Source organism: Fundulus heteroclitus, unplaced genomic scaffold (genome assembly GCF_011125445.2).
Source record: "Fundulus heteroclitus isolate FHET01 unplaced genomic scaffold, MU-UCD_Fhet_4.1 scaffold_56, whole genome shotgun sequence".
Lineage (NCBI taxonomy): Eukaryota > Metazoa > Chordata > Actinopteri > Cyprinodontiformes > Fundulidae > Fundulus > Fundulus heteroclitus.
The window spans coordinates 1,661,773-1,685,580 of NW_023396989.1; the positions used below are offsets into that span (position 1 = coordinate 1,661,773).

At 51.4% G+C, this 23,808-nt stretch overlaps 1 protein-coding gene across 4 annotated transcripts; it reads right to left on the reverse strand.

Moving 5' to 3' along the window:
- Positions 1–158: 158 nt before the first annotated feature.
- On the reverse strand, positions 159–22,639 carry LOC105920029 (SMG7 nonsense mediated mRNA decay factor). Of its 4 annotated transcripts, none has more exons than XM_036132907.1 (23): positions 22,491–22,639; positions 21,866–21,897; positions 14,788–14,842; positions 14,513–14,645; positions 14,244–14,415; positions 13,996–14,067; positions 12,525–12,675; positions 10,953–11,088; positions 10,710–10,878; positions 10,189–10,348; positions 10,048–10,118; positions 9,903–9,963; positions 9,711–9,830; positions 9,203–9,629; positions 8,987–9,128; positions 7,192–7,571; positions 6,656–7,015; positions 6,148–6,288; positions 4,107–4,193; positions 3,100–3,250; positions 2,853–3,023; positions 2,377–2,531; positions 159–2,303 (listed from the first exon to the last, which is right to left on the reverse strand). In XM_036132907.1, the coding sequence occupies exons 1-23, from the start codon at positions 22,514–22,516 to the stop codon at positions 2,190–2,192; spliced, it is 3,486 nt and encodes a 1,161-aa protein (XP_035988800.1). In that variant the 5' UTR covers positions 22,517–22,639; the 3' UTR covers positions 159–2,189. The 4 variants fall into 4 exon arrangements, with proteins under 4 accessions (XP_035988800.1, XP_035988799.1, XP_035988798.1 ...); XM_036132906.1 differs by having other exon boundaries at positions 9,215–9,629; positions 14,725–14,842; XM_036132905.1 differs by having other exon boundaries at positions 14,725–14,842.
- Positions 22,640–23,808: the final 1,169 nt, after the last annotated feature.

The window sequence follows — 23,808 nt, forward strand, 5'->3', positions numbered from 1 at the left end:
GTTCTGTGCAGGGTTCTGAAGTTATTCTATAAAGTCTCTAATAAGAACCGGTCTGGGTTAGTAGCTGGTACCGACGTCGCTGTAACTTAAAACCATTTGAATGCACCAAATGTTTGTGTGTTCTGGTACCTGAAGGTTCTAGAAAGAAACGGGCCGAGTCCAGGGAGAACATAGCTTACATTTATTTAAAGGCTAATTTCACCAAATGTCTACAGAGACAAACACAAGAAGTCAAAGCTCAGACCGGAACCAGAACCAGAACACCGGTCTGATGTTCCAACCCACAGAACTCCTCAGAGTTCAACAGATCAAAGTTGACTCAGAACCAGAACCGGCTCCGGACCTCGTCGGCCACATGAACACAGACGTTTCTCTCCTCGAAGATGCGGACCGCATCGGTCCTCAGGTCCGGTTGGACTCCTCTTCAGAACCGGTTCCTAAATGCAACACGAGAAGCACAGAAAACACCTGGAGGGGAAATTAAACTTTTCTTCCTCTGAACCGGACCGGTACCGGGCCGCAGGCTGCTAAAGCCTGCAGGGGAGGCTCCTGATTGGCCAGAGGGCAGCCGCTCCGCTCTGATTGGCTAAGAAACTCCTGGCCACGCCTCCAACGTTTAAACGTTCAGGAATCTTAAGGTTAAAAACTAAAACAAGATCTCAGCTGATTTTAGCCGTTTTTCTTTAAAACGAAGCAAGCAGAAAAAAATTTATTCTGTTTTTTAAGCGAAGCTGGAACCGTTTTCTGCTTCTGTTTAAATGTTTTAGAAAGAAATAATCCGTTTAATTAGAACAAACAGATTTATATAAGCAGGTTATGTCTGAAACCACCGATAATTAATCCGCTGAGCCTTAAACGGACCTTCAGAACCATCTGATCGTTGCGTTTAAACAAAAAGCCACGAGACGAAAACGGCACTTTTTTCTTTCACTGCTGAATATTTACAAGAACCGCTAACAGCGAAATAATGAACGCACAGGTCCGGTCTACCCAGAACTGCTCCCAGAACCAGAACCTCTGTGTTCTGCTACTGAAGGTTCCTGTTTCCTCCAGAACAGGCAGAGACGCTGAGAATGTGATTAACGTCGCGGTTCTGACCCAGTTGGGTTGAAATAAAACAGCAAACCCAGTCAGGATGCAGAACCCACCTCTGGCGCCGGATCTGGGTCAGACCCGTCTCGTCCTTCAGCCGGTTTCTGATTGAACGTTAAATTCAGCGGCACCAGAACTTCCTGGTGGTCCCGGCTGTTCCAACCATGGGTCCAAACCGGTTCTGGTCAGTGATTCTGATCATGCAGGTTTTCTCTGCTCAAACACAAAGAGTTGCAGCCATGATGTGGGTCCAGTCTGAAGCTCGGTTCTGTTGGGTTCTGTTGGGTTAGATGCTGGATGAGAAGCTTTCCGATCATCTGGACCGACCCGGCTACCTGAGCCCGCCCGTCTGAGGCGCTAAAGCAGCGAGCAGAACCACAGCAGCTGCGACTAAAACGAGCAGAACCGGAACAGAACCAGCGTGAAGGCGGGTCAGAGAGCAAGCAGGGCTACAGGAAGCACTGGGAGACGGATCGGCGCCGCCCGGGGCAGAAGCTAGAACTGCTACAAACAAATCACTAAATACACATTTCTCTGAACGCTAACAGAACCGGGTCGCCCTCAGCCCCTCCCACCACGTCCTCCCAGAACCCACCGTCACCCGGGAGACGTCCGTCCAGAACCCGGTGGTCCAACTAGCCCATACAGAATCAGTAGATATTAAAGAGCCTTCCTCCTCCTCCTCCTCCTCCTCCTGCAGTGAAAATGAAAGGAGAGATCAGAAAGTCCGGTCCGGTGTTCATCCCAGCACCTGCCCCCTTAAACCAGGGCAGCACACGGGCCTGGCCCGGTCCAGTCTGCCTCAGAACCCAGCAGACGCTGTCACTAAATCTCTAGATGAGCTGTCTGAGGGGGTGCTGGGGGTCCGTAAAGTTGAAGGGAACCCGGCGGCAGCGTGGCGCCGCCGGGTCAAGAGATCCCGCGCCCTCCGATCCAGGAGGGGGTCGCCGCTCCCGGAACAGCCGAGGGGGGTGTGGGTGGTGATGGAGCCTCGTCGGGGGGTAGCGTGGCCTCCCCGGCCGCCACCGTCTGGTTAATCCGATCCCTGCCTTCCTCCTGGTGGTTGGTAGGACACAAAGCGCCGCCCGGCGCCGCCTTCAGTGAGGCGGGTTCATGGCGCCGTGCCCCCGCTGCTGCTTCTGCTTCTGCTGCAGGAGGAGCTGCTCCAGCGCCGACGGGCCCGGCTGCATCATGGAGCTGGACCAGATGGACTGGGGGGGGGACACACAGGGTCAGAACCAGACAGAACCCGGCCGGGCCAAACACGGGAGGTCAGGAGGTCACCTTCAGGCTGTCGAGCAGCACGGTGGAGGACGACTCCTCCATCGGAGACTCCTGATTGGTCCAGGAGCCGCCGGCGGGGCCGCCCTGGTGCCAGCCGGACTCCGGCGCCACGGAGGAGGCAGCAGCCGGCAGGTAGTCCAGCCCAAACCCGCTTCCTGGAACAGAACCGACACATTCAGAGCTGGAGCAGCAGCAGGTGGGGGAGGGGGGTCAGGAACACAGCAAGGTTCTGCTCCACGGTTCAAACTAAGGCTGGCTGTAGAACCTCGGTGTCCCCACAGCAGAACCCAAATGAAACCCGGCTAGACTCTACGGGTCAGAACCTTCGTAGAGACGTTAAAGCCGATAACAGCTTTAGTCCACCCCCCCCCCCCCCCACATAGAACCTTTAAGGCAGGTATTTAGCATCCAGACCCATACAGGGACCGTCTCACCAGAACCGGAGGTTCTGCGCTGACCCAGCCTCTCTAACTCACCTGGCTTCTCAGCCTTCCAGCGGTCCACGGCCCGCCGGTCCCGGCTGTCCGGAGTTCCTATGGGCCCGAAGTTGGAGAAGGGCACGGCTCCGTGGTTGTGGGTGGGGGGGGAGGAGGGCAGGCTGCTGGGGTTGGAGGAGTGGGGCGACTGGCTGGCCGGGGTGGAGTGGTCTGCCAATCAGAGAGCGGCGCCGTTAATGAGCGGCTTCCTGCGGCGGCGTTCAGAGAACACCTGCCGGGACGTTACCTGAGCTGGCGGGGAGGGAGGGGGACCAGGGGTTGCCCTCAAACAGCGAGTACAGCGAGGGCTCCTGTTGCATCATGGGAGCGTCCGGCTTGGAGCTGGGGGGCAGGTTTTTACCGTACGCCTGGCTGAAGATGCTGCTGTGGTTGAACTCCTGCAGAGACATGAAGGCAGGAAACGTCACGCTGCTGCAGGGGCTGCTGGGAAAATATTCACACCCTTACAGCCTGGTTCTGGACTGACAACCTGAAACGCTCCAGAACCAACCGGTCTTCATACCAGAGAGGAAACAAGATGCCAAGGAACCCAAAACTATCCAAACCCCCCAAACTTTTAAATAAATGATTTAAACGCTTCCACAGGTTAATTCGGTCTGAAATGATTGGTTGATGATTTTTGAGTCATGCAAGAATATATATATATATATATATATATATATATATATATATATATATATATATATATATATATATATATATATATATATAGTTTACCGTTTATACAGTGTTAATATAATCCAGATCACTAGATTATTATAGATATTGCATACTATAAATACAAACAAAAACAACTATTGTGCTCCAAACGGAAGACGACAAATTTATTTAATCTCACCCCCTATTCCTACTTGCATTATGTGATAATTTTCATTCTATTCATTTATGTCACTACGCCACTATTGTTTTTAAACTTTTTTTGTTGTTTTTTTTACAATTTTAAATTATTATTCTTGTGAATAAGTAAGATTATCTACAATTATAATCATTAATGTTGCATGTTTTCAGTATCAGTATTGCTGCCATCGTCCCTTATCTCATTCTAACATAATGACTTAACAAACTGTATTATCATTTTTTGATTTTTTTTTACTTAAATACATTCAAGTCATTTATTTATCCAACGTCAGGCTGGATAAAGTGAACTAAAGGTCTTATTTCCTCAGAATAATTGGGACTGAAACATTTACAGCAGAGCAGCAGCAGCAGGAATCTGTGCATGGAGGTCCTGACCTGCATGGGGAAGCCGGTGATGGGCAGCAGGGAAGATGATTGGCTGACGACCTCCTGGCTGCTCTCCATCCTGCTCTGGTTGGGCAGCTGCAGACACGGAGAACAAAGTCAGTGAGAAACCGGGTCAGAGATCGGTCCTCAGCAACACCGCTCTTAAAGGAAGTGACCCGTTTATTTCAACGCCTGGACCCTTTGCTCTGTCTGCTGAGGTCTTGGGTGACCTGGTCAGACTGGAGCTGGTCCTCAGGAAACCAACAGAGAAGATACAGGAACCGCTCCTGGTCTCCGTCTTCTGAATTTCTGTTCTCTGTTTCTAAAAGAGAAGAAACCCAACCAGCCTTTGGTTCTGACGCTGCTAAAAGGGAGCGATAATTTAGTATAATCTTCTTGAAACAAGCGTATATGTCCTTAATTTAAACAGGTAAATGAGATAATCTGCCATCTGAGTATTTTGACCCCTAACATAAGATAATCGGCTATTCTGCACCAGAAATAAGATGAAGGAGACGAGCTGTTCCTGTTTCAGAGCAAACCTCTGACTCCGCTGGCAGATAATTTCAACTTGCTGCTCAAATCAAGGACAATACACTAAAGAACATTTTACTGACTTTTAGTTCCCTTTTAGCAGAGCAGCCGCCGGTTCTGAACCAGCTGATGGGTTCTCCTCTAACCGCTTACACCAAGAGAACCAAAAAAAAACTAGACACCCGTCTCCTGCAGGTCACAGAACGTGCAGAGGTTCATTTCCACGACACAACATGCAAAGATGTAGGGTGGGGTGCGGGTAGTGAATGTGGGGGTAGGGGGTAACGAGGGGGGGGGGTAGCGAGGGTGAGGTGGTTAGAGAGGGTGAGGGGGGTAGAGAGGGTGAGGGGGGTAGCGAGGGTGAGGGGGGTAGCGAGGGTGAGGGGAGTAGCGAGGGGGAGGGGGTGCGAGGGTGAGGGTAGCGGAGGGTGAGGGGGGTAGCGAGGGTGAGGGGGGTAGCGAGGGTGAGGGGAGTAGCGAGGGTGAGGGGGTAGCGAGGGTGAGGGGGGTAGCGAAGGTGGGGGGGTAGAGATGGGTGAGGGGGGTAGCGAAGGTGGGGGGGTAGCGAGGGTGAGGGGGGTAGCGAGGGTGAGGTGGTAGAGAGGGTGAGGGGGGTAGCGAAGGTGGGGGGGTAGAGAGGGTGAGGGGGGTAGCGAGGGTGAGGGGGGTAGCGAGGGTAAGGGGAGTAGCGAGGGTGAGGGGGGTAGCGAGGGTGAGGGGGGCTTAGCAAGTGTGAGCGAGTAGCGAAGGTGGGGGGGTAGCGAGGGTGAGGGAGTAGCGAGGGTGAGGGGGTAGCGAGGGTGAGGGGGGTAGCGAGGGTGAGGTGGTTAGCGAGGTTGAGGGGGGGAGCGAGGGTGAGGGGAGTAGCGAGGGTGAGGTGGTTAGCGAGGGTGAGGGGGGTAGCGAGGGTGAGGGGGTAGCGAGGGTGAGGGGGGTAGCGAAGGTGGGGGGGGTAGCGAGGGTGAGGGGGGCTTAGCAAGTGTGAGCGAGTAGCGAGGGTGAGGGGGTAGCGAGGGTGAGGGGGTAGCGAGGGTGAGGGGGTAGCGAGGGTGAGGGGGGTAGCGAGGGTAAGGGGAGTAGCGAGGGTGAGGGGGGTAGCGAGGGTGAGGGGGTAGAGAGGGTGAGGGGGGCTTAGCAAGTGTGAGCGAGTAGCGAAGGTGGGGGGGTAGCGAGGGTGAGGGAGTAGCGAGGGGTGAGGGGGTAGCGAGGGTGAGGGGAGTAGCGAGGGTGAGGGAGTAGCGAGGGTGAGGGGGGTAGCGAGGGTAAGGGGAGTAGCGAGGGTGAGGGGGTAGAGAGGGTGAGGGGGGTAGCGAGGGTGAGGGGGGTAGCGAGGGTGAGGGGGTAGCGAGGGTGAGGGGGGTAGCGAGGGTGAGGGGGTAGCGAGGGTGAGGGGGGTAGCGAGGGTGAGGGGGTAGAGAGGGTGAGGGGGGCTTAGCAAGTGTGAGCGAGTAGCGAAGGTGGGGGGCAGCGAGGGTGCTGGGAGGGGGGGATGGGTGAGGAAGACAAGGCTACATACAAAGATATTTGGTCCTGGAGCAGTGCTAAGGGGGCCGGCCAGGGCCTGGAAGAAATCAGGAGGCTTAGCAAAGACGAGCTCCTCGTCCTCCTCTAGATCTGCTAGAGTTTTTAAGAGGTCAGGAGGAAGGAAGCTCTTGTCCTAAGGAGAGAGGAAGCAAGGAGAGGAAGAGCGGGAGGAGGAAGAAGGGAGGAAGAAAGAGTGCAGGCCAGTGAGAACAGTGGGAAAGCTACAGAAGCCTGGAAGGCCCACTAGAGCTAAACACATTTACTGCACAAGATCCTGAGCAGAACCGAATCGTCTGGACCCAGAACAGCCGGGTCTGCAACACAGGTTCTGGCTCTTTGATCCAGTTCCCTGGACCGGCAGCACGGTTCTGTGTTGGGTCCAGGGAACCGGACCGGCAGCACGGTTCTGTGTTGGGTCCAGGGAACCGGATCGACAGCAGGAGGTTTAAACCTTCAGAGAAGCTGCTGGAAGACAGAAGCAGAACGACTTGTCAGCTGACCTCGTATGTGGCTCCTCGGGGCCCCGCGGGGACGTCCTGCTCTGCACACATGCCGGCAGGCGGGGGCCTCTTCATCCTCTCCGCCATCATGGCCAGCCCCTCCCCCATCCTGTCCATGCGGTACGAGGGCTCCCAGTAGAAGTCCTGCCTCTTCACGTCAGGAAACTTCATCTTCTTGTCCATGCTGGACATCTGAGGGCCCGGCGGCTGCAGCTGCTGCTCGTACAGCTTCAGAGGGTCCTGGGCCCCCAGGAAGAAGGCCGGCTGCTGCTGCTGCTTCATGGACATCTGCAGGGGGGACATCTTCTGCAGGGCCGCCTGGGACTGGTTCCACACGGCCGCCGGCTGCTCCTGCATGTACTGGAGCAGAGAGGCAAACGGTCAGGAAGCAGCTGGAGCTGCTGGACCTAACCAGGCGGGGGGCCCGGTGACCCACCCAGGCGGGGGGCCCGGTGACCCACCCAGGCGGGGGGCCCGGTGACCCACCCAGGTGAGGGGGGCCGGTGACCCACCCAAACGGGGGGCCGGTGACCTACCTGCTGCAGACCCGGGTGGTGGGGTGGGCTCTTGCCCATCCCGACCTGCTGCCCCGGCTTGGTGGGGGACTGCTGCTGCTGCCCCAGGGCCTGGACCTGCAGCTGGACCGACTGCTGCAGGGCCTGCTGGGGGGAAGGCTGCTGCTGCTGAGGCTGGGAGGGGACCTGGTTCAGGGGCCCCGGGCCCGACGCCCCCGGCCCCGAGGGTCTCTGCTGGCTGTAGGGAATGTGGGACTGCTTTCCGGCCTGGCCGCCCGCCTGGCCGTGGACGGCAGACTGCAGGAACGGAGCGACTCCGGGGGAGAAGGTGAAGCCCGGGTTCACCTGCAGACCCGGGAAGGCCACGGGGGGAGGGATGACGTAGGCGGAGGGGGGGAACCCTGCGGAGACACGACACACCGGGTTAAACGTGTTCTGGTCACACAGGCAGAACCCTCGACCCGGTTCCTGACAACACTACCGTTCACCTGCAGGAGGGCGGTGAAGGCCGACTTCAGCGGGTTTTAAGTTCTGTTGGGCTTTAACTTCATGAGCAGAGACTCAGATCTCTGACCCGTTTTACAGGAGCAGCTTCAAAGGTTCTTTCAGCAGCTAAACCGGGCCCAGTATGGAGCCACGAGTCCAGTTTACAGCCCTGTGCTGCTGGGCCAGGGCTGCATGTAGGAGGACCCTGGTGGTTCTGGAGGACTGAAACTGGAACCAGAGCAGACTACCAGCCAGTTCTGGGTCTTGGAACAGGTCCAGTTCTCAGCAGGTTCTGGTCTCAAAAACAGAAGATGCCATTTGGAAAGAACTTTCTATACATTTTGGTTTTATGTTCTGGTAATAAAACCTCCAGACTGTTTCAGAAACCTGGATTCCCAGAGAAGTCTTTAATGATTCGCCGTCAAACCGGACTCTGGTTCTGTTCTGTCAAACCGCATTAAAGGCTTCCAGGGTTTCTTTCAGTCACCTCCAGAATATTATAGATAATCTGTCCTGAATCATCTGACTACCTGCTGTCAACATCTTCTATGAAATATGTTAAAAGCTCACGGTCCGCGGGCCAAATTCAGTCTGTCAAGGTAATTTATCCGACCCTTCATATCATAAAGTAGAGGCATATGTCCTTTTAAAGTTAATAAAGTGCTAAAACGTCCTCCTGTAGCGAATGTTGATTTTTAACTGTGTAGTAACAGCATCCTGCCACTAGATGTCAGATTTCCACAACACATTAAAACAACCCAGAAATGTCCATAAAGAGAAAAAGTGATGCAGAACGATGAGTTTAAAGTGTAACTCACCCCAAAATCAACTTTTTTAGCAGATAAACTGTATAAACTGGGCCTAAGGTGCTACTTTTATGTTACTGTGCATTGTTTAATATTTCTACGTGACCTGAAATTAAATTATTAACTCTAGCCTCGACTATAAACGGCAACCGGCCCTTTAATGACTGCATGAGTTTCACAATCCTGATCTAGAAGATCCAGCTGGTTCTGACCCGGTTTCTTTCCTACATGGAGCCGCTGGCTGAGCTTTTACTGCCACTAACTGAGCTTCTTCCATCGTCTGGACCTGAAAACCGGACCAGAATTTATCTGCTGACCCGGTTTCTCTCCAGCCGCCTGGAGCTGGGTTTCCTTAGAGAGGAAACTTTCTGAGCCGGCCCGGATGAGGCGTCAGGCCGTGAACTGGACCGTATGAATAAACTGAAGAGAACCAAAGTTCTGATGGTTGGGTCTGGTTTCAGCCTGACAGGAACCGGCCCGGCTGACCCGCGGCCCGGGGTGAGCTGTGTCCAGAACCAACGTACCGGGTCTGCTGGGCAGCGGCGGGAACGCTCCGGGATGATGGATGGGGATGAACTGGGACGAGCAGGTGGTCTGGGTCTGCGTGACCGGCGTCTTCTTCACCTCAGAGACCGGAGTCTTCCTCAGCTCGGTCTGGGCCTTCACCTGATGAAGAGCGAAGATGAGTGAGCGGACCAGGAGGCCAGAACACGTACAGCAGGTTCTGGTGCTGATCCAACCTGTTTGCCTGCCTCAGCGGTTTTCTCATGGCCGACCTTCTTCACCTCGCTCTTCCTCTTGCCGTCCCTCTTGGGCTCTCCTTTCCCGGCGGCGGTGCCGTTGCCTTTGGGGAAGTCCCGGCGCTCCTTGCCCAGCTCCTTCAGCGGGTGGCTGCGCGCCGGCTCCTGGCTCTGCTCCCGGGGTTTGATGTTCTCCTTGAAGGTGACCACGGGCCGCTCGCCGCCGTCCGACCACGAGCTCTGGGTCTTACCGGCCGACAGCACCGACTTCAGGCCCGGGTTGCCGCCGTCGTTCAGCGTCTGCTCGCCGTTGGACGACTCCTGCAGCACCGGCGCCTCCCGCTCCTCCGGCTCCTCGATGGCCTCCTCTGGAATGTCGGTGAGGAAGAGGAGGAAGCCGTCCTCGTTCACCTGGCACCGGATCAGCCTGCAGAGACGGGTTGGAGGTTCGGTACTGACGGATCGGGCCTCCCGGGGCTCCTGGACTCACGGGGAGCGTAGAACTCACCCCGGCTGGTTGTCCGCCACCCATTTGCCCAGAGCGACGAGGCGCTGGTGGCGGGCGTGCACCGGCAGCCCGTCCCGGTCCAGCAGGATGCCCTGATGGCCTTTGGTGAAGTCCAGACACCTGAAAGGCCACAGAGGTCCAAACGTCAGCTCACGGTTCTGGGATCAGCGCAGACGCACCTGGAGGACGTACCTGAGAGCGGGGCGCAGAGCCAGGAAGCCCTGGAGCTCAAACTCCTCCGGCAGCGGCATCCCTGTGAACGAAACAAACGCGCCTCAGATGACCCGGGCGGCCCGGTGACCAACGTTCAGAACCTGTAGCGGCGAGTTAGCAGTACCTGAGGGGGGGGACAGGTCTTCCTCTCTGGGCTGGAAGCTGTTGAGGATGGACACCAGCCAGGGCCAGACGCTGAGGACACAGACACAGGTCAGCGCACGGCTCCCCGCCCGGCGCCCCAACAACAGGAAGCTGGACTTACTACTTCCTGTTCTCCACGGCGGCCTCCTGGAAGATGCTGGCCCTCAGCCGCAGCCAGTCCAGGGACAGCTTGATGGCCGGCAGAGGACACTCCCCCATCAGCTCCTCGCCCCGGTTCTTGTTCAGCAGAACCCGGCTGCACATCACCCCCAGGAAGGACACTGAGGGACAAGAGGGGCGGCTTTAAGGATGATCATGCATCCCAGAATGCTTTGCTTCGGCTCCAGCTAACCCCATCACACCTCTGTTAGCCTCCTGGGTTTATCAACGTGACTGCGGTTTTAAACACGTTTGTTCGTTTAGCTCCGCCATCGATCATTAGCGCTATAATTGTTATTAAAGCGTTAACATTGAGCGTTAATGTCCATTTATGGTGTTTGTGTAACTTTAAGCTGAACCAAAGCTAAGCTAAAGTAAAAACTGTCTGGTTGTTCTCTAATGTTCTCTGATGGACTGCTGGATGGAGGCGGGGGCTAGCTGTGAGCTCTATGGGGGTAAAACGGGTCAGAATCGGGTTCCTACCAAAGAGTCCCAGCAGCTGGAACCAGCCCAGCTGCTGCTCGGCGGCGCCGGCGCCGCTGGGTTCGCCGCCGTCGGCCGTCAGGTCTCTGAGGTGATGCAGCTCGAACAGGTTGATGACGGTGATGTGGACGAGCTGCTGGGAGCTGAAGGCCTCCTGCAGGATCAGCCTCTGCACACAAACAGACCGCCGTCAGAACCAGAACCAGAACCGGGCCCGGCAGGACACTGCTGGCGCTGACCTACCTGGAACTGCTCCTCCAGCTTCTCCCTCAGGGAGTCCAGCTTGTCGGGACTCCTGCTCAGGTAGACGTGGCCGTGAAACTTGATGAAGGCTTTGATGAAGTCGGACACGCTCCACTTGGTCCTCGCCTCGTCCCGGCTGCAGAGACACAGAGGAGGCGGTTAAGGAGGCGGTTAAGGAGGCGGTTAAGGAGGCGGTTAAGGAGGCGGTTAAGGCGGCGGTTAAGGAGGCGGTTAAGGAGGCGGTTAAGGAGGCGGTTAAGGAGGCGGTTAAGGCGGCGGTTAAGGAGACGGTTAAGGAGGCGGTTAAGGAGGCGGTTAAGGCGGCGGTTAAGGCGGCGGTTAAGGAGGCGGTTAAGGAGGCGGTTAAGGCGGCGGTTAAGGAGGCGGTTAAGGAGACGGTTAAGGAGGCGGTTAAGGCGGCGGTTAAGGAGGCGGTTAAGGAGGCGGTTAAGGAGGCGGTTAAGGAGACGGTTAAGGAGACGGTTAAGGCGGCGGTTAGGGCGGCGGTTAAGGCGGCGGTTAAGGAGGCGGTTAAGGAGACCGTTAAGGCGGCGGTTAAGGAGGCGGTTAAGGAGACCGTTAAGGAGGCGGTTAAGGAGGCGGTTAAGGAGGCGGTTAAGGAGACGGTTAAGGAGACGGTTAAGGCGGCGGTTAGGGCGGCGGTTAAGGCGGCGGTTAAGGAGGCGGTTAAGGAGACCGTTAAGGCGGCGGTTAAGGAGGCGGTTAAGGAGACCGTTAAGGAGGCGGTTAAGGAGACGGTTAAGGCGGTTAAGGCGGCGGTTAAGGCGGCGGTTAGGGAGGCGGTTAAGGAGGCGGTTAAGGAGGCGGTTAAGGCGGCGGTTAAGGAGGCGGTTAAGGAGACGGTTAAGGAGACGGTTAAGGCGGCGGTTAGGGCGGCGGTTAAGGAGGCGGTTAAGGCGGCGGTTAAGGAGGCGGTTAAGGAGGCGGTTAAGAAGGCGGTTAAGGAGGCGGTTAGGGAGGCTGTTAGGGAGGCGGTTAAGGCGGCGGTTAAGGAGGCGGTTAAGGCGGCGGTTAAGGAGGCGGTTAAGGAGGCGGTTAAGGAGGCGGTTAGGGCAGCGGTTAAGGAGGCGGTTAAGGCGCCGGTTAGGGCAGCGGTTAAGGCGGCGGTTAAGGCGGCGGTTAAGGAGGCGGTTAAGGAGGCGGTTAAGGAGGCGGTTAGGGCAGCGGTTAAGGAGGCGGTTAAGGCGCCGGTTAGGGCAGCGGTTAAGGCGGCGGTTAAAGAGGCGGTTAAGGAGGCGGTTAAGGAGGCGGTTAAGGAGGCGGTTAAGGAGGCGGTTAAGGAGGCGGTTAAGGCGGCGGTTAAGGCGGCGGTTAAGGAGGCGGTTAAGGAGGCGGTTAAGGAGGCGGTTAGGGCAGCGGTTAAGGAGGCGGTTAAGGCGCCGGTTAGGGCGACGGTTAAGGAGGCAGCTAAGGAGACGGTTAAGGAGACGGTTAAGGAGGCGGTTAAGGAGGCGGTTAAGGAGGCGGTTAAGAAGGCGGTTAAGGAGGCGGTTAAGGAGGCGGTTAGGGCGGCGCCGGCGCCCGAGGCGGCCCTCCGATCGGGACCGCTACCTTTCCAGAGCCTTGGACAGAGCCTTCTGCAGGTTGGTGGAGGCTGCAGGGAAGGGGAACTTGACGGCGATGCTGCGGCAGTAGTAGAAGATGGTGGTGAGGTGGTCTCCTTTGGAGGAGGCCAGGATGGCCAGCTGGTTGTAGGGCTGACCTGCAGAGGAAGCACAGCGACATCAGAACCACAGGGAACTACAAACATGGCTGCCACACACCTGCTTCCCCCGGCAGAAACCCTGCATCACAGGTTTCAGGCTAAACTTCAACATTAGCTTTAAGTTGTGATGCTGTTGATCAGAATCAGGTCCAGACTGATGCTCAGTTAAAGCGTGTCTGACTGGTTCTGGTGGATTCAGCTCTCTGAGCAGAACCTCCTCTCTGTCCTGGACACGGCGGCCATGACGGGTCTATGCAGACACCGTCACCTCTGTGTTCTTCTCATTTAAAGATAAAAAGTGTAAAGCCAGCCACGCTTTAATGTCTTCACGACACAATAGGAGGTGCTTGATCGTAGAGGCTCCTCTTTTAATGCACGTATATCTGACATTAAAAGGAAAGAAGCTTCCATGTTTCCTGAGTACTGAACCCAAAGGCAAAAGCAGGGGACCGAGGACTGAGCCCTGAGGAACCCCAGAATGTAGAGCAGTGGTTCTGTCTGACAAATGAGAGCTTCACCGTTTTAACACCACTAAGACCACATTGGGTCTGTTAACGAGGTAAAATATAATAAATATGGGTTCCTGTAGCAGAGGCAGCGGTTCTGCCCTGAATGTCAGAGACAGAACCAGACTCTGATGCTGAGGTTGACCTTTTAGCTCCTGATCTGCCCACACAGCAGCTGCCAGAGGTCCAGACTCTGCTCAGCCGTCCTGAAGAACAACCCAGAAGCTGCAGCGGCTGCAGGGCGCCCCCCTGTGGGGGGAGGCGGCACTGACAGAACACCAGCCTGCAGCTGACTTGTGCTTAAAAACGCAGAATTAGAACCTTTAACAGCGATAATGGTTAAATGTTCGTTTAGCAGGTGGAACGCGAGGGAACCGGCTCCCACAGAACTTCCTGTTTCTCTCCTTCAGCTTTAAACCCAGACCCAGAATCTGGACCCTCGTCTTTCCTCCTGGTTCTGATCAACAGTTCTTCTGCAGCCCAACCCGAGTGTGGAGAACGGGTCCCAGAACCCGTCAGAACCTTCTGGCAGAACCAAACGACGACACTTGTTATCCACACAGAACCGTGGCGGCGCCATTCCCCGACAGATTCTGTGGCCAGGCGGTACCGGGACCGCGTTGTGCTGCAGGGCATCACAGCTGGAGGCCTGGTACCGGTCCAGAAGTGGCTGGGGACACCTGGACCCGTCGGCCACCTGACACCCAGAACCCTGCGGTTCTGTTCTGATCAACTGGAAGAACCAAGAACGCCTTAAAAGATCCCAGAGACCCAGAACCGGGTTCTGAGCCCGAGGCTCGGTCCGACTCACCGTTGGACGGTACCAGCTGAGCTGCGTGTCTGTAGTAGGACTCTGCCTGGCTGGTCTGATTCCGGTAACGAGCTGAAAGAAGCAAGAACCCGGTCAGAATCAGAACATTAGAACATGGAGGAACAGCGGATCCGACCCGAGCCGGTCTCTGCAGAAGAATTCAACCCCAAAGCGGTCCGTTTCAACAGAACCACAGCAAGGGGGTGAAGAGTTCTGCAGAACCCGGCGGGTCGGGCGGTTCTGCTCACCGATGTCTCCCAGGTGGACCAGGCAGTGCTGGCAGATGTAGGAGCAGGAGCTGGGCTGGGGCGTGACGATGGCGCCGGCGCCGCTCTGCTTGTTGCTGATGATCCCGAGCTGGGCCGAGCGGACCCGGCACGGCAGGTCCACGTTGAACACGGTGCACAGCTCCTGCAGCAGCTGCAGCAGAACCCGACAATCTCAGAACCACCTCCACCACCCGGGAGGGAGAACCGTAAACGTGTTCTGACCCGGCGGCCCGGTCGGTCAGCGGTACCTGGGTGTAGAAGCCGCTGGCCGCCTCCAGGAACAGCGACAGGTTGGCCTGGACCTCGCTGCGGTTGGGGTTGGCCCGGTTCTTGGCCTGGCTCTGCAGCGTGGTGATCTGGTTCTTGAAGGCGTGGTTCCACCTGAGCCCAGAGCAGACGGTTCAGACACACACTCCGGGTTGTGACCGGACAAACAGAACCAGAACCGGGCGGGGCTTACAGGTCCTGCTCCACCTTCTTGTCCAGCGCGTACTCCAGGTCCGTCACCAGCATCTTCTGGTACAGGTCCTGCAGCGCCTGCCGGGACGTCCACACCTCTGCAGCCCCCAGCGTCGAGTCTGGACACAACCGGGTCCAATCAGAACCGTTAATCAGAACCGCTCTCAGCTGCTGGGAGGCTGTGACCAGTTCTGACCCAGAACCTCATGGTCACCGTTAGCGGATCTTTAATGAGACCGAACTAAAACCGGACCTGAAAGGCTGCAGGTAAACTGGTTCTGTTCCAAAAGCCCGGTTCTGTTCCTGGACCTTTGGCTCAACCTGAACCATGTTTGTAATTATTTTTATGGTTTTACTGAGTTTATTCTCTGCTCTCCTGGTCCTTTATTTTGGAAGGTTCTGGTTCTGTATGTGCAGAACTTTGCTGCAGCTCCATTAGAACCAGACAGCAGCAGGATAAGGTTCTGGTTCTGTGCGTGCAGAACTTTGCTGCAGCTCCATTAGAACCAGACAGCAGCAGGATAAGGTTCTGGTTCTGTGCGTGCAGAACTTTGCTACAGCTCCATTGGTACCAGACAGCAGCAGGATAAGGTTCTGGTTCTGTGCGTGCAGAACTTTGCTACAGCTCCATTGGTACCAGACAGCAGCAGGATAAGGTTCTGGTTCTGTATGTGCAGAACTTTGCAGCAGCTCCATTAGAACCAGACAGCAGCAGGATAAGGTTCTGGTTCTGTATGTGCAGAACTTTGCTGCAGCTCCATTGGTACCAGACAGCAGCAGGATAAGGTTCTGGTTCTGTATGTGCAGAACTTTGCTGCAGCTCCATTGGTACCAGACAGCAGCAGGATAAGGTTCTGGTTCTGTATGTGCAGAACTTTGCTGCAGCTCCATTGGTACCAGACAGCAGCAGGATAAGGTTCTGGTTCTGTATGTGCAGAACTTTGCTGCAGCTCCATTGGTACCAGACAGCAGCAGGATAAGGTTCTGGTTCTGTATGTGCAGAACTTTGCTGCAGCTCCATTAGAACCAGACAGCAGCAGGATAAGGTTCTGGTTCTGTATGTGCAGAACTTTGCTGCAGCTCCATTGGTACCAGACAGCAGCAGGATAAGGTTCTGGTTCTGGAGGACAGGAGCTGATCAGCTGATTGGTTTCACGGTGAAAACAGAAAAACAGTGGATGCAGCAGCAGCGCTGGCTGATGGTGTGATTAATGAAATCTGACAGAACTTTAGCGTCTAAATGAGGGACAAACTGATCTATAATAATCAAACCATCACATATCTGGTGAATATTAAATAATAATTTAATAATAATTCCCGTCTTTCTGCTCCTTTTGCTGAACTTTTCCTTCAGTGATCGACTCCAGCAGCAGGAGAGGCCGGTTCTGGTTCTGGCTCGGTTCTGCTCCAGCTGTCAGCTTCAGTCTGGCTCCACCAGAACCCGTTACTGTCGACCTCGTTAGCTGCCCGCTGGTAGCAGGACGGGGCGTAGCATCGTTAGGAACCCACGCCTAAAAACGGCCTACACTAGAACCTGGTGAATCTTTTTCTCTCCTTTCATTAAAACAAATGACAGAAATCATTCAGGAGAACGTTAATGTCAGCCATGCTCTGGAAGTTGGCCTGAACTCTCCCAACATGAACAAAATATTTAAGGTTGGCCTACAGATGACATCCTCTACATATAGCCATTCTGCTGTGAATAAACCAGCATCTTCCTCTACGTATCACAGAACACTCTGGTACTGAGGAACTCCAAATTACTTCTCTGTGATACAGATTGGGCCCTGGCCGCACGTTTATCAGACACGACAGTTTCCAGCATCAGCCGGGGCCTTTCGCCGGAGATTATGAAATATCTGTGATGATACGTGGCAGAAATAAGAAAAACAAAAGGATATACAGGAACAAATACTTAAAAATCATAAACTGTCAGATGCAACCTGTCACAGAGACATCATCAACCACCAAGTCATATAAACTGGGTTTATTAAATATTAGATCTCTGTCAGGAAAATCCCTTTTAATTAATGACTTCATTATTGACAATAATCTTGATGTTATGTTTTTAACAGAAACATGGTTACATGAATCTAATGAAGCAGCCATTCTGTTGGAGTCGACTCCTCCAAACTACAATTTTCTTTGTGAGAGCAGACAGCAAAGGAAAGGTGGAGGAGTAGTAACATTGTTTAATGATTCTCTAAAGTGTAAAAAGGTGTTTTTGGGAAAATTTGACTCTTTTGAACATTTGGCTCTCCAGGTAAAGAGCCCGATACGAACTATGTTTCTGAATGTTTACAGGCCTCCTAAGTCCACATCAAACTTTTTTAATGATTTCAGTGACCTCTTGTCTGTGATATGTGTTGATTATGACTGTTTAATTATTGTGGGAGACTTCAACTTTCACGTTGACAACCCTGAAGACAGAAGTGCAAAAGAACTGTGTGACACACTTAGAAACTTTGGTTTAACTCAACATGTTAAACAGCCAACACACAAACAGGGACATATTTTAGACTTGATCATCACTAAAGGTCTAAAAATTTCACAGGTCAATGTAACTGATGTTGCCTTATCCGATCACTTCTCCGTTACCTTTGAATGTATCATTACCAGTGACTCATTTAGCCAAAGGGACATCGTAAGAAAACGCACCTTTAAGGACAATGCCACAGAAACATTTATTCAACCTTGGGCTTCAACTCAGTAGATGACTTTCATTCTAAAGTCTCAGACATCATTGACTGCATTGCTCCAGTTAAAGTGAAAGTGCTTTACAGGAAGAATAAATCTCCTTGGAGAAATGCTCCAGCAGTTAGAAGTGAAAAAAGGGAATGTGGAAAAGCTGAACGCAGGTGGAGAAAGAATAGACTCCAGGTTCACTATGACATCTATAAAGAGAGACTTTACAGATATAACTTACAACTGAAAAATGCAAGAGAATCTTTCTTCTCTGAGATCATCAACAAAAACATTAATAACGCTCGTGTCTTATTTTCCACAGTTGACAGGCTAACAAATCCTCCTGTGTCCGTGGCTTCTGAACTCCACCAGGGCCTGCCATGAATTTGCTAACTTCTTTACTGAGAAAATCCTAAAAATTAGAGGATCACTTTGTACATCCATATCAACACCAGAACCAATGCTGTATCCAACTGGAACTTATCAAAATGTCCCATTTCAGCCAAATAAACCACAAAAGCTTAGAGCAGATCACTCAGCAGTTCCTCCTCCTGCTGCCTTGATGTTCTCCCCACAGCGTTCTTTAAGAACGTTCTGCCTGTCATAGCATCTGATCTGACTCAGATAATAAACACGTCCCTTCTGTCAGGTGTTTTCCCCCAGTCCCTAAAAACAGCAATTATCAAACCACTGTTAAAAAAGAATAATTTAGACAAAGTTCTCCTCCAGAACTACAGGCCCATCTCAAACCTCCTTTATCAGTAGATTATAGAAAAATCTGAGTTTCAACAATTAAACACCTTCTTAACAACGACCAGCCGCTTTGACGTTTTCCAGTCAGGTTTCCTCACCACAGTACAGAGACCGCCCTGATCAAGGTGCTGGTTCTGTTGGTCCTCAGAACCTCAGTGCTGGTTCTATTGGACCTCAGTGCAGCATTGATACTGTCGATCACTCCATCCTGTTAGAACATCTGGAGAACTGGGTCGGCCTCTCTGCTACAGCTCTCCACTGGTTTAAATCCTACTTAAAGGACTTTTAGTGTCAGCAGGTAACTTTACATCAGAGACGACAATAATCACATGCGGGGTTCTCCAAGGTTCCATCCTGGGTTCCTCCTGTTCTAGATCTACATGCTCCTCTAGCTCAGATCATAAACATCATCAGCTTCCATCACTATGCAGACGACACACAGCTCTACATCACCATGTCACCAGGTGACTATGAACCAGTTCAGCCTCTGAGGAAATAGAAGAAATCAATGCAGGAGGAGACAAAATGTTCTTTAACTGAATAAAAACAAGACTAAGAACGTAGAGAACATGGACCCGGTTCTGAAGTCCTCACTAAGACTAAGAACGTAGAGAACATGGACCCGGTTCTGAAGTCCTTCCACTAAGACTAAGAACGTAGAGAACATGGACCCGGTTCTGAAGTCCTTCCACTAAGACTAAGAACGTAGAGAACATGGACCCGGTTCTGAAGTCCTTCCACTAAGACTAAGAACGTAGAGAACATGGACCCGGTTCTGAAGTCCTTCCACTAAGACTAAGAACGTAGAGAACATGGACCCGGTTCTGAAGTCCTTACTAAGACTAAGAACGTAGAGAACATGGACCCGGTTCTGAAGTCCTCACTAAGACTAAGAACGTAGAGAACATGGACCCGGTTCTGAAGTCCTTCCACTAAGACTAAGAACGTAGAGAACATGAACCCGGTTCTGAATTAGCACCTAAATCCATCACAGACTTGTTATCAGGGCATCAACCCTCCAGACCACTCAGGTCTTCTGGCTCCAGCCTGCTCTGCAGAACCAGAACCAGAACCAGACATGGAGAAGCAGCATTTAGTTCCTATGCTCCACTGATCTGGAACAAACTCCCAGAAAACTGTAAAAGTGCTGAAAGCCTGAGTTCCTTTAAATCAAGATTAAAACACATTTTTGTTTATGATTGCCTTCGACTGTTCTAGTTTAACTGTTTTACTGAAACATCATTAGTTCCACTTTATAGTCCAACTGTTTTTAATGTTCTATTTTGTTTCTACATTTTATTCCTACTTGCTTTTATTCTGTTTTTATTCCTATATTTTAATCACGTAAAGCACTTTGCATTGTCTCTGTACTGAAATGTGCTATAAATAAATTTGACTTGCCTTACTTTGAACTAACGAGCTTATAAAAAGGCGTGGAACCTGCTAACCCTAACCTGCAGAACAAGATGGCGGCCCTGCCGGTGTAAACAATGGACGAGGTATTTACTGCCAGAGGTTTCACACCATGAGCTGCGTCTAGGAACAGGTTAGCCTCGCCTGGGATAAACTAGTATTTTAACATTATATCGCTTTACACACATAACATTATATTCTACGGCCAAATATAATGTTTCATGGAGGCCCCCATGAGAAAATCTGGCTGCATTGATTCAGACACCCAGGAGTATCTAAGAGTAATATTTAGTAACTTTTAAACTCATTATTGTTTTTACAGCCCTGGTGTTTTGTAACTTTGACCTTTTTAAACTAACAGCAGCAGCACCAGGAAGAAATCAGCGTATTAGTTTTCCAGCGATTTTTCCTGGATCCTCACAGCTACGATCATCTCTGCCATAATTTACAGCTTTCTTCATCATTTAGCTCCAACCTCCACCAGGTCCGGTCTGGTTCTGGTTCCTCACATGGTACTAAAGCCACTTTCTATTCTCATCCTCCTTCATCAGAGGGATGCCTTCATTGACCTTCAGCTCCTCCTCTTCTCCTGTAACATCTGGAGTCCCTCAGGGCTCTGTCCAGGACTCCTCCTCTTCCTCATCTTCTGTAATATTAAGATGAAGTTTCATCTCAGCCAGCTCTACTAAACCAGTGAACCTCTCTGTTCCTTCACCTTCTGCTGTTCTCTTCAAACCTCTGAACTGAGAAGGTCTGTACTTCCTCTAAGCTGCTAAAGACCTTCTACAGAGCTACAATAGAAAGCGTTTATGTCTCAGCATCACTGTGTGGTATGGGAGCTGCTCAGTCCAGGAGAGGAAGGACCTAGCATGGGTGGTGAGGACAGAACAGGGGATTGTGGGATACCGTCTGCAGGATCTGGAATCAGTTTATGGAGAACGAGTCCAGAGAAGGTCCAGACGCATCTCCACTGCCACCCCCTCCCCAAGTAATGCTCTGTTTTCTCCTCTCCCATCAGATAAAACCTTCAGAACCTCAAAGCCAGAAGTAATAAACTGGAGACTGTGGACCAGCGCTCTAGAATCACCCCCACTCTAACTAACCGTCATACGTTATAATCACCTTAATGTTACTCCCTGCTGCACATTATCATCTCTGTATGTCTAAATGCACATTACTGTAAACAAAGCCTCAGATCATTGCACAAAAGCATCTTTATCTGTTATCTCTGTCTCATGAAGGACAACTAGTTCAAAGAATCTTTTGAATCTTCATCTCTTTAACTTTTTAATCTTTTGAAAGTTATAATGAAGAACAAAAACCTAACTTGTTTATTGCCTGTTTGTCTTTTATGTGAACTCTTAGTAACACTCAGTGACCATCAAGAATCTTTGAATCTAAACCACCAGCAGGACGAGATCATCCTTCACTAAAACTCTGCCACCAGGGAGCTGCTGACGTATAAATAATAAAGTTAAATAACGTGGCTGTGCTCCTTTAAACTGGACTCAGGACTGGATCCTGTAGAGATTCTAAGAACCGTACGGGTCTAAAACCCACTTTCTGCTCCTTGAAGCAAGGCACACTTTAGTCTGGCTCCTCTGATTGGTCTACATGTGGCCCCGCCCCCCTGCTGGGGGCCCGGACCGCCATTACCCAGCCAGAACCAGAACCAGCCTGGAGTCAGAACCAGACAGGAACCAATCAGTAGAAGGCACCAGGATGAGACGAGGAATATTCTCTTTAAAAATACTTTATTGATCCCAAAGGGAAATTAAATGAAACGTGATGAAGAATAATCAGAAAAATAGACAGTTTAGTTCTAAAAGGGAATAATTCCATCTTTCCTTCATCTTTGGTGTGATTCTAAACTATCAGTCCAGGGGTTCTAGATTTTAAACCCGTCCAAACCGGTACCGGCAGTTCTGAGCACAAAGAAAGGCAGAGAAATCGGTACCGGTCCAGAAGGCCTAACTTCAGCTGTGTTTATCACATTTATACACTTTGTTTACTCTTTTTATCACTTATATTCATGACTGAATATAATAATCTATTTCTGTCCTGTGTCCTGAACACATGAAGCGTTTACAGCAGGATCTAAGGAGCTTAAATGTCACCCTTTAGACTTGGTATAACATAATTTTAGATAAATAAAACATGTAACACTAAATATCTGCCGTGGTTAGCTGCACTCTTTCAGGCTGCTGCTGTCTGCCATGGAGCTCCTCTGACCTCAGGTGGAGCTCACCTGGCCCGTCCAGGTGTGTGAGGGTGTGATGGAGCAGACCTACCTGTCATGTCAGCCTTCAGGGCCTCTGCCTGGCTGCTCATGTAAACAGAGAGGAGAGAAAGAGGGGGGGGGGGGGTTAGACAGGTAAACAGCAGCTCTTCCTCATACCTGCTCCTCCTGGCCTCATTAAAACATTAAACAGCTCAGATCACATGTCAACACCAGCCAGGGGCTTCGACTACTTCCTGGGTCCAGACCACAACCCAGAGTGTAAACAGGGCCTGGAAGCTGTTGTTAACCATGGTTATGGACAGACACGCTACTCACACCCAGCTGTGTTCACCTGGAAAACACCTGGATAAGAACTAGCCAGTGAAGGTAGCATCGATGCTAGCCTGACAGCGGTGGAGTTAAGCTAGCAGGCTAACGCCACACGGCGCCTTTAGGAGCGGCTAAAACACATATTTCTGCGGGAATCCGCCTCTAAACGCGGTTTAGGTCTGGTTCCTCCCGGCTGGCAGCGGTAAACAGCGGCTGCTTCCTCTGCTAGCAGCTCCTGCTAAAGGCAGCTAGCAGCTCCGGAGCCTAGCTAAGCTAACATGCTAACAGCGGAGCGGAGAAAACGGCTCCTAGCTGGGCCGCCGGGCCGCCGGAACCACCGACACCGGAGCCGGAGCCCGACTCACCGCAGGTACTGGGCGCAGAGGTTCATCCTGCCGGGTCAACACCGGTCCTTTACACTGCGACAGGTCCCGGAGCCGACGCTCCTCCAGGCGCCATAATGTTTCTGTGTGACCCGCAGAGGGCCTCTGGTGCGGGGGAGGAGCAGGGGCGGAGACCCGGGGGGGCCGCGGGGACCCGGAGCCCTACCGATTCTACCCTATAACTGCTCTTATTTTATATATATATATATATATATATATATATATATATATATATATATATCTATATATATATATATATATATATATATATATATATATATACAAAATACGAGCAGTCATAAAATAAAATGAGAGCATGAAAATTAAATACGGAATAAAATGATAAGTTGCTTTTTAAATATGAATTAATTGGTGGAGCAGGGGTCTGTCTTTTCCCACATTGGCATTCGCTGAGCAGACCGGGCCAGGGGGCCAGGTATCCAGGAAGACTCTCAGTGATAGCCAGTTCCCTGCTGCCGTTATTGACCAACTAAAAGGGTCGCTATGTTTTTCCCCTTAAAAAAATTGTCTTAATTTGAAATACTTCGGTCCAAAATAAAGTAATATTTCCAAATAATATTACATAACAAAATTGTATTTCTAATTATCTTATCTCAAAAGACGTTGTTGCCAGTGGGAGCAGACATCAGACAAAATCCTGGAACTTGTGCTATGCACCTTTTAATAAAATGCAATTCAAAAATAACTATCTATTAGCATCAGTTTTCCACTTCAACTGTTAGTTTTTAGATGTAAATGTGTAGATATTTGTAAAATTATAAAATGATGCAGAAAATAGTGGATGGTGGTGTGTGAGCATTTAAAGTATTAATACATAAAGACAGACAGATGAGGAGGCAAGAAGGAGACATAGACAAGTTCAGATTACAAAAAATAATGTTTATTATACGGCTTAAGGAAACAGGAACAGTGTTGCAGATCAACAGTTAAAACTGAAAGGAAAATAAACAGTATTGTAGGTAGTATTAGTAATATGATTACTGTGAACAAATGTGGGACAATTTCAATCTCTGTTTTGCACAACAATTATTATGAGTTTATAAAAAGCATTATAAGTTTAATTAAGCTGTTAAACTTACAAAAGGTTGAATAAAACTGTTCTAAAAAAGACAACGTTCGACTTCCTGCAGATAATTATGAATCTTTGAATCCTGATTATCTGGGTCAAAATGTTCTATATACCGAGCAAGGATACCGTACTTATGAGGTTGGTTATTTTCATGAACTGTGGTTTATGCAAACATAAGGACAAATCACAGCATCTGGAATCAGATGTGCA